The sequence below is a fragment of the Salmo trutta genome, chromosome 8, assembly GCF_901001165.1.
Source record: "Salmo trutta chromosome 8, fSalTru1.1, whole genome shotgun sequence".
Lineage (NCBI taxonomy): Eukaryota > Metazoa > Chordata > Actinopteri > Salmoniformes > Salmonidae > Salmo > Salmo trutta.
In genome coordinates, this window is record NC_042964.1 from 24,719,664 (window position 1) to 24,737,837 (window position 18,174).

The 18,174-nt window shown below is 44.0% G+C and overlaps 1 protein-coding gene across 4 annotated transcripts; it reads right to left on the reverse strand.

Annotated features, from left to right (window-relative positions):
* Positions 1 to 839: 839 nt before the first annotated feature.
* LOC115198579 (myotubularin-related protein 1) lies at positions 840 to 15,400 on the reverse strand. 4 transcript variants are annotated; one of them, XM_029760618.1, is made up of 18 exons: positions 13,975 to 15,400; positions 12,574 to 12,676; positions 12,374 to 12,400; positions 11,932 to 11,955; positions 9,636 to 9,711; positions 9,300 to 9,394; positions 9,053 to 9,160; positions 8,468 to 8,569; positions 8,226 to 8,309; positions 5,359 to 5,508; positions 4,862 to 5,050; positions 4,263 to 4,448; positions 3,935 to 4,093; positions 3,650 to 3,697; positions 3,442 to 3,534; positions 2,865 to 2,978; positions 2,546 to 2,722; positions 840 to 2,241 (listed from the first exon to the last, which is right to left on the reverse strand). In XM_029760618.1, exons 1-18 carry the CDS (start codon positions 14,097 to 14,099, stop codon positions 2,068 to 2,070), a joined length of 2,034 nt encoding a protein of 677 aa, XP_029616478.1. In that variant the 5' UTR covers positions 14,100 to 15,400; the 3' UTR covers positions 840 to 2,067. The 4 variants fall into 4 exon arrangements, with proteins under 4 accessions (XP_029616478.1, XP_029616479.1, XP_029616480.1 ...); XM_029760619.1 differs by lacking the exon at positions 11,932 to 11,955; XM_029760620.1 differs by lacking the exons at positions 11,932 to 11,955; positions 12,374 to 12,400.
* Positions 15,401 to 18,174: the final 2,774 nt, after the last annotated feature.

Consider the following 18,174-nt stretch of genomic DNA (forward strand, 5'->3'; position numbering starts at 1 on the left):
AAACATTTCCAGTTGATTCCAGGCCATTGTGGAGTGGATTTACAAAGGATATAGACAGGTCAAATCAAATTTCCTGATTTATCAATAACTCAGCCATCTCTTTAGCTCAGGGGTGTCAAACTCATTCCAGAGAGGGCTGAGTGTCTGCCGATTTTTGATTTTTCCTTTCAATGAAGACCACCGGTTCCTTAATAAAGGGAAAGGGGGATACCTAGTCAGTTGTCCAACTGAATGTGTTCAACTGAAATGTGTCTTCCGCATTTAACCCAACCCATCTGAATCAGAGAGGTGCGGTGGGGCTGCCTTAATCGACATCCATGTCTTCGGCGCCCGGGGAACAGTGCCTTGCTCACCGGCAGAACGACAGATTTTTACCTTGTGAGCTCGGGATTCGACCCAGCAACCTTTCAATTACTGGCCCAACGCTCTAACCACTAGGCTACCTGCCGCCCCTTAATTAGTGACCTTAATTCATCAATCAAGTACAAGGGTGGAGCGAAAACCTGCCGACACTCAGCCCTCCGTGGAATGAGTTTGACACAATGTACTTTTTGGTGTTATTTGTACATTTTCAAGATGGAGGAAAATCTATCCTGACCTTATGGGTCCTTGAAGCAAATTTGTTCACCTACATTCAATGTTTCAAGTCTCTTGAAACGGATGTGAGGGCGTAAGTGAGACTGCTTATAACAGCACCACCTATAGGCCAATTGGTGCCATTCTTTTCTTTTTTTTTACACGCCAAGTTACTCATGGCCTCTAGGTTCTGTGTGCCAAAATAGAAAATATGTTACCAATCTATTCTTAAGTTATTTGACCATGTCAACCCAAAAAATAACTAAGAGGAAAACAATAGGTTATAATAATTGGAAAATTAACAAATACATATCACATTTACCACAGAAGAGTTCAAGGAAGTTGCAGCACGGTAATGAGAACATAAACTTGACACAGGAAACAGTGGTTATAATCATAACATGACACAGGAAACAGTTATAACCACCATAATACAGTAGGAACCATACATAATGTCGAAGACATTATTAAGGTTAGTTAGGCTTAAATGATATTGATCTAATCCTCAAGGAAAAGGTTATGGGTATCATAGGATATCAGTATTGCTGCTGTGTGTCTTCAAAGCCACAGAGGGGATATGAGCTCAGACCACATCACCATTGATTAACATCAGCAGAGGGCACGGAGAGCATCTTGGTATGGTAACCTAAAATGAGGATTTGGCATCACCACAATGAAAGAAAAGTCACAGATAACGAGTACAAGACATAATACAGATCATATGGATATCACCATTGCATAGAAATGAAACGCACATCGGATAAAAAAAAAATGATCTAAAAATGCGGAGTAAAAAAAAACAAGTGCACAGAGACTTTCAATGGAAGGTGTTGATAGGAACACAACATACACAAAGGCAATCCTCCAGTCAGGGCACATTAAAACGGACGGACAGGAAGAGGGAGCACATTATATTACAGAGTAATCGTTATGGCTGGATCATGTTAAGTTAGTACAGAGAGATAGAGATCTTATTCAGACTACACTCCAAATGGCACCCTATTCCCTACAAAGTGCACTACTTTTGACCAGGCCCTATAGGGAATAGGCTGCCATTGAGTTGATATAACATGCTTATACATACATGCTTACTGGAATGTGGCAGTTAAGAAGTGCTGTTGATAGTTTAGAAATATGAAATATGAATTCAATTAGAAATTGTTGTCATTCGTAAAGAGCATACTACTTTTGGTAGGTAGAAATATATTAGTTACATCTATTTACATTTACACTTTCAACGTTCGACAAAATATTATGGTGCATTTCTCTCAATACTGTAATATTTACTTCAACAATTACATTACCCTATATCTTTTCTCTTATTTGAATACAACCAAGAGCGAAACTTTGCTACAAGTGTGTACTTATTTTCTATGATAAAAACACTTGATGTGAAAAACTAGGGGAATACAAAGACAAACGTGTTGGTAGGGGTATGTGTGTGTATCAGACGGTGTTGTGTGTGTGTGTGTAAGATGGTGGTGTGTGTGTTCAGACGGTGGTGTGTAGGGGCGTGCCCCCGCTGTGTGACGGTGATGATGTGTGTTCTGATGAAGAGGAAAGAGAGCCGTGTGATGAAGATGCTTCTCTCTGTAACTCTTCAACCTTCCTCTGTAACTCTGCTTTCAGGAACAACAACTCCTTCAGGTTCTGGTGCACTGGCATCTGATGGGGAGAGATACATAGTTAGTAAGATATACACAAACATACAACGGATTTGGAAAGTATTCAGACCCCTTCGCTTTTCCCACATTTTGTTACGTTACAGCCTTATTCTAAAATATATATATTTTTAAAATCTAGTTTTTCTAAATAGTATATAGTACGATTAGTTCACAGTAAGCAATTTATGTAAGTTGATGCAAGACAGATTTCAGACACCACACACACTTTTCCTTCCTTCCTTCCTTCCTTCCTTCCTTCCTTCCACAAGCACACTACCACCCCCAAACACGCACAACACCCCTACCTGCGGCCTCATACGGGGGTTCCATCGCACGTAATACCCGGTCCACAGCTCCAGGTGTCTAACACTAGCCAGAGGGTACAGGACGTGGTGCTCATAGTCCACATAGAACGGGTTGGTGAAGTCCTCTGGTTGGCTGTTGATATAGGACCATAAAGAGACCGTCTTAGTCTGGACTTCCTGTGGAGGAAGAAGGAAGAAGAAGAGACGGACAGATGGGCAGGAGTCAATTAACATTCGATAGACCGTTTTACTGTAAGAGACCAGTTGAGAACTCTAACTCTCAGCCTCCCACCACCGCCGGTGAAGAAATGACACTTACATTGGCGACTCTCTCCTGTTCGCTGTTGTAGAGGAACGTACCAAAGAGACAGCTGTAGAGGTGGTCCAGAATGGTGATCAGGAACAACTCATTGAACTCAAATGCTGCAGGGAACTTGGAACAAGAGAGAGAAAGACAGATTGAGTATAACTACACAATTACCTGTGTGTGTCTCTGTGTGTGTGTTTGTGTCCGTCTGTGCGTCTCTGTGTGTGTGTTTGTGTCCGTCTCTATGTGTGTGTTTGTGTCCGTCTGTGCGTCTCTATGTGTGTGTGTTTGTGTCCGTCTGTGCGTCTCTATGTGTGTGTGTTTATGTCCGTCTGTGCGTCTCTATGTGTGTGTGTTTGTGTCCGTCTGTGCGTCTCTATGTGTGTGTTTGTGTCCGTCTGTGCGTCTCTATGTGTGTGTGTTTGTGTCCGTCTGTGCGTCTCTATGTGTGTGTGTTTGTGTCCGTCTGTGCATCTCTATGTGTGTGTGTGTCCGTCTCTATGTGTGTGTTTGTGTCCGTCTGTGCGTCTCTATGTGTGTGTTTGTTTCTGTCTGTGCGTGCGTCTCTATGTGTGTGTGTAACACCCACCTGCCGGGTCATCTGCCAGACACAGTCGATAAATTGGATGAAGAGAGGTGATCTCTCCGAGTTGGAATGGTTCTCATCCCCATGGCCCACACGCTGAGAAACACCCACACAGGTTATTAAACACACACACACACACACACAGATCCCCTCACACGTCTTTAAGAAAACACACACAAAACCACGCGGACACCACACACACTCCTCTCACCGCGGCGAACTTGTGTCCGAAGCTGAGCCACTCCTTCTCCAGCAGCACCTGAGAAGACACACCTCTTATACTTTACTCATAACACAAATGACGACCGAGACAAAGGGTTTCCCTTCCTCACTCACCACGGTCTGCTCTCCCCCTCTCTTCCCTTCCTTCCCCCTTTCCCACCCTTCTTCTCACCTGGAAACCCCTGAGGGTGCTGTAATGGTCGTCCCCTCTCCATCCCTTAAACTTTCTCTTCCTCCCACCGTCTCCCCCTTCTCTCCCATCCTTCTTACTCACCTGGAAGCCCCGGAGGGTGCGGTAGTGGCTGTCCAGCATCAGCATGGCCAGAGAGGTGAGCTGGGCTGTCCGGTCCCACCCATCACTGCAGTGGACCACCACAGAGGTTTTACCAGACTCCAGCTTGTCAGCTATACGCACTGCACCCGCAAGGAGGACCTGGGGGGGGGGGGGGTGTATGTAAGGACTTGTGAAAATGTGTTGTGTGCGTATCCGTCTCTCCCCCTTGAGCCAGTGTGTGTGCATGCGCGTGTGAGTGAGTGAGTGAGTGAGTGAGTGAGTGAGTGAGAGAGAGAGAGAGAGAGAGAGAGAGAGAAAGAGTCCTCACCCGCATGTACTCTAGCCAGTGTGTCTGGTCGACTGCAGAGTGCCAGCGAGCCTCATCTGTACTAGGGTAGACCACTTCCTTCAGTTTCCTCAATGACTCCCTCATCACGTGGATGTTGGGGATCTCCAGGAAGTTGAGTTCTACGTTGGGATAGAAACTCTCACTCTCATAACCACCATCCTTAGCCTAGGGGGAGAGAGGGATGGAAAGGGAATTTAGCAGAGTGAAAAAAGGAGGAGGGGCAAAAAGACGATTGAAAAAGGGAGAGGGTAGGAGAGAGATAAGAGAGGAATGAAGCAGCAGGTGAGGAAGAGATGGAAACAGACATGAAGTAATCAATAGCCCTTGGAGAGCTGGTGGTGTGACATAAGAGTAACCTCACAAACAGGCAGACAGTTACAGGACATTCACCAAAAATGCTCAAACACCGTACATACCAGCCATTTACCATACCATCACTTTACGGTCACCATAAAACACAGTGATATAGAACATAGCTGAGATTCAAGTCAAACTCAGCTTGAACACCAATGCTTGCATCACGATCTCCAGTTGACTACATCGGTCTTAGATTGTAATAGATCACTGTAATAGATCACCTTGTTGTTGTCTGCCACGCTGCTCTGTCGGGCGTCAAATATGGTGAGTTTGTGAGACTGTGCGTTAGCATCCATGATGGTCTGGAGGTATCTTTCGTCCTCCTTACAGCGCCGGTCAGAGGGTCCCACTAAAGGCTGACTGCTACGGACTATAGTGGCCTGGCTCTCCGGGTGGATCCATGACAATACCTAAAGAAGAGGAAGGAGAGAGAACAAGCGAGAGAGCGAGGAAGGAAGGAAGAAAGGAAGGAGAGTTAGCTGGCTGCTAAGGACAATAGTGGCCTGGCTCTCTGGGTGGATTTATGGTAAACACCTAGCGGGGTACAAGGTAAGTTTCGGCATAATTTTGAAGATAACTTTGGAGGAAACTTTCTGGGTAACTTTCAAAATAACAGCACATTTAAACATGTACACAAAGCTAGCACCAACAGGTAAAACATTTTTTTTTTTTTTTTTTTTTTTTTACACATACCACCCCCACACATCCCCAGACGTACCGGTATGCGGTGCCTGGCCCTGAAGGCCACAACTCGTTTGAGGTCGTCGTCCTTGATGCTAGTAGGGATGACCAGCAGGGCAGGGTAGGTGTCACACACCTCATAACTACTGTTCATCTTACTGATGGTCCAACTCTCGTTGGGAAGACCCTGGTGTGGGGAGAGCAGGAATACAAGAACTCCTTAATGTACTGAAGAACAGTTCATTTATCAGTTCTTTAACTACAGCATTGTTTAAGACTATTTTCTGATTGGCAAGAAGGGCATTCTAGAAATGGGCATTAAAAACAGATATACGGGACAGTTGGATGTCTCTGGGACAGATACACTGCACACGCAAGACCATCCTTGCTACAAAGTTACAGAAAGCTAAACCAACAACCACACAAACGGATATTGGATACATTGTAAACGCAGGTCGAACGAGGAAAAACGTAGCTAGCTAGCTAGCATTCATTTGTTTTTGCAGAGACATCTGATGACCTAACGTGGCGAGTAATGGGATGAACATGAATTTCCCCGGTCCTTCAATGTTGCAGTCATGATGCAAGTGGCGCTATGCTGTCAAATCCTCCCACATATTTGTAGTTTGACCAGCGGTTTTCAGCAACTGATATTGTTGAATTCAGTTGTCACAACGTTTCCTAGCAACAAACTATTTAGCTAGCTTCTAGCCTAGTGTTTGATATGCAATGTGAATGATATTCTCGTAATGAACAAAGTCCTGACAAGAAGACACTGAGCATTGCGCTGTGATTGGCTCAGTGTTCTGTCACTCAAGGGGACAGCGTCACCGCCAAGTCTAAGGGTAGAGCAAAACAATTCTAGCCCCCTGGGTGCTGTCATAGTTACATTAGAAGTGCCCATCCAAGAAGGCTCAAAGTTATTGGCCACAGATAAAATGACATCAAATCACATATCTACAGTAGCTTTGATTGAACTGATCATGTCAACATCGTACCTTCAAATCTTAGCTAGCAGTCATCATCATGAATCAACACTACTGGCAAATCCTTTTGAATCCTTGTCATATGAAGAGAAATGTTAGATAAAACATATCGGTGCTCATCGGCCATAAACATTACACAACAAGTTGGAAATCGCAAATTCAACAATGAGTGGTTTGGAAGTGTAACCGGATAGGTTCCGTCCCTCTCTTCGCCCCAACCTGGGCTCGAACCAGGGACCCTTGCACACATCAACAACTGACACCCACGAAGCATCGTTACCCATCGCGCCACAAAAGCCACGGCCAACCACTTCAGGTCTCAGAGCGAGTGACGTCACCGATTGAAACGCTATTAGCGCGCACCACCGCTAACTAACTAGCAATTTCACATCGGTTACAGAAGGAATCAGTGTGGCTAACTGCAAGCATTGCAAAACAATCATTAGCCTGCTATTCAGTGGAGTAGCTATATGGTCCAAAGTCTAAGATTAAGGGTCTCTTTTCTTAGTTTAAAATGATAAACATTCAACATTGGCCATGCGGTCAATGAAGCATGATTTGTGCCGCGCTCAAAAGAACTGTTAACTCGGAACTGCAAAATCTGACTTTAGTGAGTTCAAGATAACTGGGAACTCGGGGGGGTGGAACGAGCTACGACTGGGAAAATACGTTTTGAACTTTCATACAACTCGGAATTGTAAACAAGTTTGATGACAGAATTTGCCAACGAAGGGCCGCCGCGCCACCTTCCTGTTCAAGTGAACACAGCACAACACGGTGAGTCCAAAAATGTCTTGTATGCTATTGCATAAATAATTTTATATGTATACTGTAGCTAAGAAAGTAACATTAAGTGTATGTTGTGTAGTAAGCTGTTAGTAGCCCATGTGCTTCACCATAATAATTTGGTCTATTTTCACCTCTTAATTTCGCCTACTGTTCTAACTTGGTGGTGCACATGTAGCCTATAACCTGTTTTGAGAAATGTAATCATCAAATATTGTAAGAGCTTTCATTGTCTGCTTATATGCCCCCTTTATTTATCTTACGGTTCTGAATTGGTATACAGGAAGAACACTAGGAATGGCCCATGTTCTGAATTCTGTTGCTGTACATTTCAAAAGTGCTGAACAAATAGTTATATTGACTACGTACATCCTAACTCGCTCATTAATGTCTTAATCGAAATTACGGATTGCCTCTTATCCGCTTGCCGTCCCCTTATGCCATAGTTTGTACATCTCAATTGTCAGTAGAAACCACATTTGTTTAAGCAAGTCAGCCATATCAGCTATGTTTTTTTAAAAGGCAGTAAATGAGGCTGAATTAACAGTTTTGCTGCCAGACAAGGCTCCGCTGATAGCCAGGTGTAGCCAGTGGTAAGGTGTTTGGACTGCTGTTGGGACTCTGCTGTTGGGACAGCTTTATGTAGGCACTAACAGTTTGTGGGCACCGTTTATCACCGTTCTAGTTCAATTCATGTATTGTTTAGTGTTGTGGCTTTGCTGGCATGCATCCCATGTTTTTTTTGCCCCACCAAGATTTACATGCTAAAATTGCCACTGGAACTAACAACCACCAGATTTAGTGGAAAGATTTGAAGGTATGTATTCACATGTCAAAATGAAAATAGAATTTAAAACATGTTATCTCTTACGGTAAATGTGTGTTTAGTTGTCCATTACTTCCAAAGTAATGTAATGAACATGTGCATTTATCCATTACATGTACGTTAGTCTTACATGAAACATTTCAAAGGACTTCAAGACTCAAAGCAAATAAATCTCAAGGGATTTCTCTAATTACTAACACAGGATTTCTCCAATTACACAGAAATGTCTGGTTTTCTAATGTTGGAAAATCTGGAATATTATTTCTTATGTCATCTGTTCTCTTAGCTAATATCAGCCATGGTTACCTGTCTCTTGTACTCAGATATGGGATCGTACACCTTCCACCCGTCCACAAGAAACTTCTCCTTATACAGGAAGGCAAACAAGGGCTGCAAAGGGATAAAACAGGGAGAGTAAGTGACAGGTCTCAACAAATGAACAAGGATTTTAACTAAGAACCCAACCCATATTGAGTTACATGCTGGCACCTATCAGAATGCTAGGATCCTTAACTCCCGCCCTGTATTGGTTGATTGACAGGTCTTACCAGGCCATTTGATAAAGGGAAGGTGTGTTTTGATAGAACCTCCACTATCTCTGGTTGGCTAGCGTCCTCCTTCTTATAGGCAAACCTGGGACTACGCATGTCCTGATGGAGGGAGAGAGAGAAAGGGGAGAGAGGAGAGAGAGAGAGAGAGAGAGAGAGAGAGAGAGAGAAAGGAGAGAGAGAGAGAGAGAGAGAAAGGAGAGAGAGAGAAAAAGGAGAGAGAGAGAGAGAGAAAGGAGAGAGAGAGAGAGAGAGAGAGAGAGAGAAAGGGGAGAGAGAGAGAGAGAAAGAGTTTTTATAAGTAAAATCTATGAACACAAATGAAATCAGATATTCCAACAACCCTTCCTTCAACTCTCGTACACAATTCGGAAACCTGTGGGAAAGCACATGCATTGTAACAGAGAATACTACGCGTGTGTAACTCCTGGGTCGTATTCCCTCTTACCTTACAGACTATCTCCATGTCCTGTGTGTTCCCTCCACGACTCTGGCCACTGATGGCGGTTGTTATGACTGCTTATAACAGCCTTGTGCAGGCTTAGTAAACAGGCTTTATAACAGTAGTAGGTTGTGCTTTCTCACCTTACAGACTATCTCCATGCCCTGTGTGTTATCTCCGTGACTCTGGACACTGATGGTCTCGAGACGACTGATCGCTCCCAGGTTCACATCCAGGATGAACGGAGTATCCTGGGAAAATTGTGGGATGAGAAAGGGACGGGAAATGAGACGGGAACAGGAAGTTTACATAGAAAAGTTTTAAATAAAGAACTGGGTGAGCAAGGGTCAAGCTTGAGTCAAACTTGAGTGTGTATGTGGGTGCTCTTACCCGCTCTAGGCTGATAAAGTATAGTTTATAGTCGGTGCTGGTGAGGGTTCCTGTCACCAAGCCGGTGAAGGGACAGATGTACATCACATCCTTGGCTGAGGGGACAAACAACAACAAAAACAAACAGAAACATGTCAACAACTAGAGCTCCTGTCATAATAGGCTGAAGACAAGCGAGAGGAAAACAGAAAGGTATAGAAAATGGGAAAATAAGTCCAAATGGAGAAAAAGAGATCTAGAGGGAGAGAGAGGTACACAGAAAAGTAGTGGCTGGATTCGAGAGAGAGGTGAGCGCGAGAGAGAGACAGAAGACAGAGACACAGAATGGATGCCCACCCACAGCCTTGATGGTCTCTCCCGGAACCAGTGGAACCTCGTCCATCGGGACCTGCTGGGTTCCGTCTCTGAGAGCCTAGAACATAGAACCATAGAACCATCTCAGAGATCTAGAACTCTAAACAGAACATCTGGTTCTAAGCAGAACCATTTCTCACTGTCCGAGCTACAGCTACACAGCCAAAGAGAGGGGGAGGCAGAAGGAGAATGAAACTAAGGTTGTAGGTGGAAGAGAAGGAATGGAGAGAGAGAGGAGGGAAAAGAAAGAGAGCGAAAGCGACAGAGGAATAGACAAGGGGAAAGGGGCAGCAGTAGATAAGGAACAGAGGAGGCCGAAGGGGCAGGAGAGAGGGATGAAGGGAGTGCTGGACAGAGAGCGAAACTTGCCAAAGCGTGGGGGGGAAGCTCAGAGTCACTATCGCCTTGGTAACAATGACCCCTTTCCGTAAAGTCCTGGACCAAGATGGGAGGCAAGGCAAGCGTGGAAGCAGAGAGAAAGAGAGAGCGAAGGGAAGAGTTAATTCTCTTACAGTTGCACGTTATCGTGAGAGAACAAGAGAGAAAATGAGAGGGAGAACGTGCGAGAAAGAGAGAATGCAGAAATGGCAGAGTGGTTGATAAAAGGGTCTTTGAGGCTTAGAAGGTCACAGAGACCGGACATGAGCATTAAGTGGGTGAAGCACTGTGGAGAAATTAGAATCAGTAGAGTTCTAAAAGGAAGTGAAGGGAGCAAAGCCGCGACCTCACTAAGGGAAAAAAAAGTGATGTAATCAACAGCTAATGTTTAGTATATTGCAAATCAGTCTGACAGTACTTTTGACAGCATTTCAATATGTAGGAAGTATGGTTTGAAATGACAAATGCATCAAAAATGGTATAGAGAAGTTGAGAAGATCATCAGTTAATGAGTTTGTAGGATCTTCTGTGTATAAAAGAACATCATCATTAGCCTGGTTTCCATCCAATTGGCAACAGATTTGAATGAGAACATTCTAAAATCTGCATAAAACAATATGTACATTTTCCCACCAGAGAGGTGCTTACACCAAATTTACTTGTTTAACTAGGCAAGTCAGTTAAGAACAAATTATTATTTACAATGACGACCTACCCCGGCCAAACCCTAACCCGGAGGACGCTGGGCCAATTGTGCGCAGCCTTATGGGACTCCCAATCACATCCGGTTGTGATACAGCCTGGAATCAAACCAGGGTCTGTAGTGATGCCTCTAGCATTGAGATGCAGTGCCTTAGACTGCTGCGCCACTCGGGAGCCCACTAAATTCCACTGGTGGTTTTGTCACACAAATTGTTGCGTTATATAGCGAGTGTGTCCTCTCTGGTATTGGCACGTGTGCTCTAGACAACAGCTCACAGATACAGTGCGGGTATAGCCTACTTCACGATGAGATTATTATGGACAGAAGAGCGAGATTCTTTTTATTTGTCAAACGGCAAATAGTTATTGGAAAGGAGTATCAAGCTCATCACTGTGCACTTTCGCCACCCTGTGAAGAAACTTATTTCATCTGCAGCCTAATAAACTGCACGCTTTCACAGGTCGTAGTGGGAGGACCACAACACATTATCTTGTGACTCCAAGTTCACTTCGATACGACGGTTATTATATCAATATTTGCGCATAAAGGCGATTTCATACATAACACATTTTACCGACACAAAAAGATTTTGTTGACATTTGGAAAGTTAAGCGACAAATTTGCTGTTTCCATCAGGCCTGTCGTGACATTTTTTTATCCGGCATTTACCTTACTGTAATAAAAAGGTTGGATGGAAACCTGGTTATTGATTCTATTATTTTTCCCCCCAGTTTGATTTAGAAAAGATAGAGCCACATTTGTAGGAAGTAAACAGAAACTGCTCTGTTTATTACAACTACTGACGAAACCAGGGTTCCATGAATGAAGCACAATGAAAAAAAATATTTCGGACTTCTCTCGCGACAAATCAGGCGAGCCCACACGGGGTCGCGAACTCTGGTTTAGGAAACGCTGGCCTTGACCTCGAAGGCTGTCGACCCCGCAGTATCTTTATCCTTGAAAGTAATAGCTACAGGTACAAACAGCATGACAGCTCCTACAAACTACTACACAGACAACTAGCTGACCACCATAAAAATAGCAGTAGAACATCACAAATAAACGATATATAGGTAATCACAAAGAAACACACTGTGCTGTACTTTACACACTCCTTGACAGGTTGTCAAGTACTAAGATAACTCAACAAACGTTAAAAAAGCTGTTGGGTGGACGCCACCAGTCTTCAAATCTTACCCTGAGAACAGGCCTCTTGGACACCTGTGGGTTACAGACAACCGCACACACCGAGTTACTACACACACAACCACACTCTCCGGGTTAACACTCACATACACAGAACACACAGAGCTAAAGGATAGGCCTGGAAGACCCCTGAACAGTAGTGTATCACCGGAAGCCAAAGCAGCAACAGACGGCGAGAGAAGAATTGACACGCTGAATACAAAAGCTAGAACCTCAATTCAGAAACAGATTAAAATAATGCTTTCTGAACGGTGCAAAGAGACAGACAAAAGGTTGACTGTGGCCTTTACAAAAAGAATGACATTGCATGACTGAGTCAGTTGCTATAGAAAAGACTCAGCATAGGAAGACTACCCAAATCACTCTACACAGGGTACATAGAGCGTGTAAGCACACACACAAGCAACACTGCTGCTGCTATGGTTAGCCTTACCCTTGGGAGATCTGTCCTTCTCCCAACCTGTCAGTCAGAAAACACAGGTTATGACGTGTGTGTCTGAACCGGTTACTGTGTGTGCCTGTCATAAGCCTGCTATTACAAACAGCAACTGTGTGTGTGTGTGTGTGTGTGTGTGTGTGTATCAGTGCTTGTGCGTGCGACCGTGTGTGACCAACCACGCGTGTTTCCCCCACCTTGAAGTCTCTGGATGCAGTGTCTGGGGTTATGGATGATATCTGGCTGGAGATGGTGGCTGCTATCAGCTGCTTACACCACTCCACATGAGAACCTGTAGGACTGGGCGAGGGATGAAGGGAGAGGGGGGTGAGAGAAACAGACAGACGAAGGTATATAGGGGATAAAAAGAAAGACAGAGAGAGATAGACGAAGGAATATGGGGGATATACAGAAAGAGAGGGAGAGACATGAGGGAGAGGGGAATAGAGAGAGTTCAAAGGAGAGAGGGACAAGGGGACACAAAAACAAAGAGACAGAGGGGGACAGAGGGCTCAATAGTGGTTTCAAGGGAGGGAGAAAGAGAGCAATATTTAAGAGATACCAGAGGTAGGCAGTCAGTCACGCACAGTAGTAGACTACATCACATTAAAAAAGCCTGTTTGCAACATCTGGGCAAAAATAGGTCGCGGTTAGGCTGATTCCTGCTGGGCAAAGCCCTGCTTTATAACAGGGGCGTGTTCACTTGGCACAGATTAGTGATGGGCATTCCGAGTCTTTTCGGTGAGCCGGCTCATTTGGCTCCCAAACGGCTCTTTATTCAAAACGCTTAAAAAAACGACCTAGAACAATATATATATTTTTTTTACTCATCTCCAATGTGAAGCCCAAAAGTCTGCCATTATGTCAGCTCGTGAAATGCGCATTCAAATACATTTTTAACGGTCCAAATATGGGATATTACGTTTTTCTTAACGCACTGCAAAAAAAGAGCGTGGACCAGATTGACTTGTTCTCCCCACTATTTATTGTTCATGCAGTGAGGATTCATCCTCATTCTTTTGTAACGTATCTGAAGAAAATCTTTTGCGCTCAAAAAGCAGTGTGCAAAATCAGGGAGCCAAATGAACGGCTCTTTCACCGATGCGATTCAGTTCCCGACGTTCACGACCCATTACTGGCACAAATCCCTACGCCCATCTGGCGCTCTCGTTGTCGAATGCCGAAATACATAAGAGACACAGTAGCGTACTGTGAATTTACTGCATGTTACAGCACAATGAAACGCTTTGAAGATCAAACGTTAAACTCGTTGAAAATAACACTAACAACATATGTCAAACAAGTACCTAAATGCATGCAGGCAGGCAGGCTATTGCCTACGAAAGAGCAAGTCACTTTTCTACAACTATAGGCCTATACACGACACCGCCCAAGAGCCAATAGACAAACATAACTAACGCTGTAGTAATATTCTAAACGTTTAGTAACAACACATGACAAGCAATGTCAAACAACTGCAGCCTACGAAAGGGATATTCGATCTTATATTTCTAGTGCCCAGTGCAAAATCATCACAACAGTGTAACTAGTAACACTGTAACAGTTTTGTAGCGAGACCGGAAAAGCTATATATTCACCTGTCCAACGTCTCCACGTTAGCCTGTGTCGATCCAGAGTTGGCCAGCGTTCGTGGCTTGTTGTTTCGATTCGGTAAGCCCTGCGCTGCCGGGAGATCTCCTCCTCCAACCGACTGCTTTTCCATTTTAGTCTTCACTCAATCCCGCTTCCCGTTAGATGACGGATCAAATATGCTTCCTTTCTGAATGTCGACAAATCTGTGTCGCGGCAACGTGTTTAAGAATTGACGTTGTTTTATACCGATGAGACGGACTCTTTCCGCTAGCTAGCTCACAGCACGGGAGAGAATACGGATGTTCGCTAGCTTCCGAGTCTCATTCTGTAATGAAATAGAGCCGGTGTGCTTATTTTGCAGACTTGAGGAAGCAGTCAGTGAGCTCAACCCTGGTGCAGGACAGCACACACCTTGCCCAGGCGAACCATTAAGATCACCCAAAATGCTCACATCCTTACTAACCAGCCTCAGCAACACTTAGATTGAGGATACATTTGAGGCCTGCTTCCAATATATGGTTATTACATTGTTAGTGTTCCTGCAAATGTAGGTCACAAGAGGCCTACTACATGTTGCCTATTGTAATTAACGACTGACTGAGGGCAAATGGCATCAACCAGCCTCATCAGCAACAGACGCCTAGACAGGAAAATGTAAAAGGGTGTAGGGATTTTATAGTAAGCCTGGAAAATTAATAGCCTAGATCGTTACTACAACATATAGCCTGATGTAGCACTGGGGGGATATTAAACATATTGATCACTTGAAAGGTCACTGGGTCGTTCCACGAAATCAGTCCCATTTCGGTAATGTAAGTTTATTTCACGTAATTTAACATTCGGTTATATAGAGCAGAGAATTTTCCCATCTCAAGAGGTTAAATAAAAAATGGCTATATTAAAGTGCTAAATAAAGTAAAAGGGTTGACGATTTCATCTTAATTCATCCAAAAATCCCCATGTGAGAGGAGAAATGGAAGCTTATTGTGTGCAACATGGAGGGGCAAGCTTAGTCTTCTACCACAAAACACCAGAAGTTTGCCAGAAAGAGTAGAACCAGCTTACCTGCATTTACAATGTGATTGTTGTTCAACGTTTCTTTTGAAAATAATATTTACAAATGAATAGTTTCACCATATTAAAATTAGTGTTCAGTTCACATTACAGGGTTGACCTTAAAATAGGACAGTTTTTGTAAAAAAAATGTTTTACCTTGAAATCAATCACATCACTAATGGCTGTCAATTTACCACCACAAACCGATGCTGGCGCTAAGACCGCACTCAACGAGCTGTATAAGGCCATAAGCAAACAAGAAAATGCTCAACCAGAGGCGGCGCTCCTAGTGGGACTTTAAAGCAGGGAAATGTAAATCAGTTTTACCTCATTTCTACCAGCATGTTACATGTACAACCAGAGTAAAAAAAAAAAAAACTCTAGACCACCTTTACCCCAAACACAGAGACATGCACAAAGCTCTTCCTCGCCCTCCATTTGGCAAATCTGACCATAACTCCCGCTTAAAACCTCTTAAGGATCGGACCCTTTTTTTCAAATTTTCGCCTAAAATGACATACCCAAATCTAACTGCCTGAAGCAAGGATATGCATATTCTTGATACCATTTGAAAGGAAACACTTTGAAGTTATTGGAAATGTGAAATTAATGTAGGAGAATATAACACATTAGATCTGGTAAAATATATATTTTTTAGTTAAAAAAAATCTACAAAAAACAAATTTAAAATCATCTTTGAAATGCAAGAGAAAGGCCACAATGTATTATTCCAGCTTAAGCGCAAATTTAGATTTTGGCCACTAGAAGGCCGTGAACCATTGCATTTCTGTTCTAAATGTTGTATCAAGTCCGCCCAAATGTGCCTAATTGGTTTATTTATACATTTTCAAGTTCATAATTGTGCACTCTCAAACAATAGCATGGTATTCTTTCACTGTAATAGCTACTGTAAATTGGACAGTGCAGTTAGATTAACAAGAATTTAAGCTTTCTGCTCAAATCAGATATATCTATGACCTGGGAAATGTTCTTGTTACTTACAACCTCAGTCTAATCACATTAGCGCACGTTAGCTCAACCGTCCCGTGGGGGGGGGGGGGGGGGGGGGCACCGATCCCGTAGAGGTTAAAAGCAAAAACTAAAGCAGGAAGTACCAGTGACTCACTCAATACGGAAGTGGTCAGGACTGGAATATGTTCCGGGATTCTTCCGATGGCATTGAGGAGTACACCACATCAGTCACTGGCTTCACCAATAAGTGCATCGATAACGTCGTCCCCACAGTGACCGTATGTACACACCCCAACCAGAAGCCATGGATTACAGGCAACATCTGCACTGAGCTAAAGGGTAGAGCTGCCGCTTTCAAGGCGCGGGACTCTAACCCGGATGCTTATAAGAAATTCCGCTATGCCCTCCGACGAACCATCAAACAGGCAATACAGGACTAATATTGAATCCTACTACACTGGCTCCGATGCTTGTTGGATGTGGCAGGGCTTGCAAACTATTACGGACTACCAAGGGAAGCACAGCCACGAGCTTCCCAGTGACACGAGCCTACCAGACGAGATAATTGACTTCAATGCGCACTTCGAGGCAAGCGACACTTAAGCATGCATGAGAGTACCAACTGTTCTGGACAACTGTGTGATCACTCTCTCCGTAGCCAATGTAAGTAAGATCTTTAAACAGGTCAACATTCACAAGGCCGCAGGGCCAGACGGATTACCAAGACGTGTACTCCGAGCATGCGCTGACCAACTGGCAAGTGTCTTCACTGACATTTTCAACCTGTCCCTTACGGAGTCTGTAATACCAACATGTTTCAAGCAGACCACCATAGTCCCTGTGCCCAAGAACACCAAGGTAATGACTACATCTGTAGCCATGAAGTGCTTTGAAAGGCTGGTCATGGCTCACATCAACACCATTATCCCAGAAACCCTAGACCCACTCCAATTTGCATACCGCTCCAACAGATCCACATATGATGCGATCTCTATTGCACTCCACACTGCCCTTTCACACCTGGAAAAATAGAACACCTACGCGAGAATGCTATTGACTACAGCTCAGCGTTCAACACCATAGTGCTCTCAAAGCTCATCACTAAGCCAAGGACCCTGGGACTAAACACCTCCCTCTGCAACTGGATCTCGGCCTTCCTGACGGGCCACCCCCAGGTGGTAAGGGTAGGTAACAATGCATCTGCCACGCTGATCCTCAACACGGGGGCCCCTCAGGGGTGTCCCCTCCAATACTCTCTGTTCACCCATGACTGCATGACCAAGCACGACTCCAACGTCATCATTAAGTTTGCCGATGACAACAGTGGTAGGCCTGCTCACCGACAACGATGAGACAGTCTGTAGGGAGGTCAGAGACCTGGCAGTGTGGTGCCAGGATAACAACCTATCCCTCAACATAATCAAGACAAAGGAGATGATTGTGGACTACAGGAGAAGGAGGGCCAAGCACGCCCCCATTTTTATCAATGGGGCTATAGTGGAGTAGGTTGAGAGCTTCAAGTTCCTTGGTGTCCACATCACCAGCAAACTAGAACGGTCCAAACACACCAAGACAGTCGTGAAGAGGGCACAACAAAGCCTATTCCCCCTCAGGAAACTAAAACGATTTCGCATGGTTCCTCAGATTTTCAAAAGGTTCTAAAGCTGCACCATCGAGAGCATCCTGACTAGTTGCATCACCGCTTGGTATGGCAACTGGTTGGCCTCCGACTGCAAGGCACAACAGAGGGTAGTGCGTACAGCCCAGCACATTTAACGTTTTTTACTTCAGTTTAGTTAGTAAATACTTTAACACTTATTTTTCTTAAAACTGCTTTGTTGGTTAAGGGCTTGTAAGTAAGCATTTCACAGCACATGTGACAAATAACATTTGATTTGAAATACATAATCTCCAGATATTACTTTGTCAAAACAACAAAATAACTAGGGCTCAACAACGATAGTGAAACTTCGGTTAAAATCTTCCTAGAAGTCACAGAGGTGGCACAGAGGGACATGCCAAAGTGACTCATTTCGTGGAACAACCCCACTAATGGAATAGACCTAGTGAACGTTCAGTAGTCTGAATGTCATTCTTAGTAGGAGTCGATTCCAGGGAGCTAGAAAATATCTCATTTAAATGCAGCTATAATGTATAAAACAAGCATTTTGGACCAA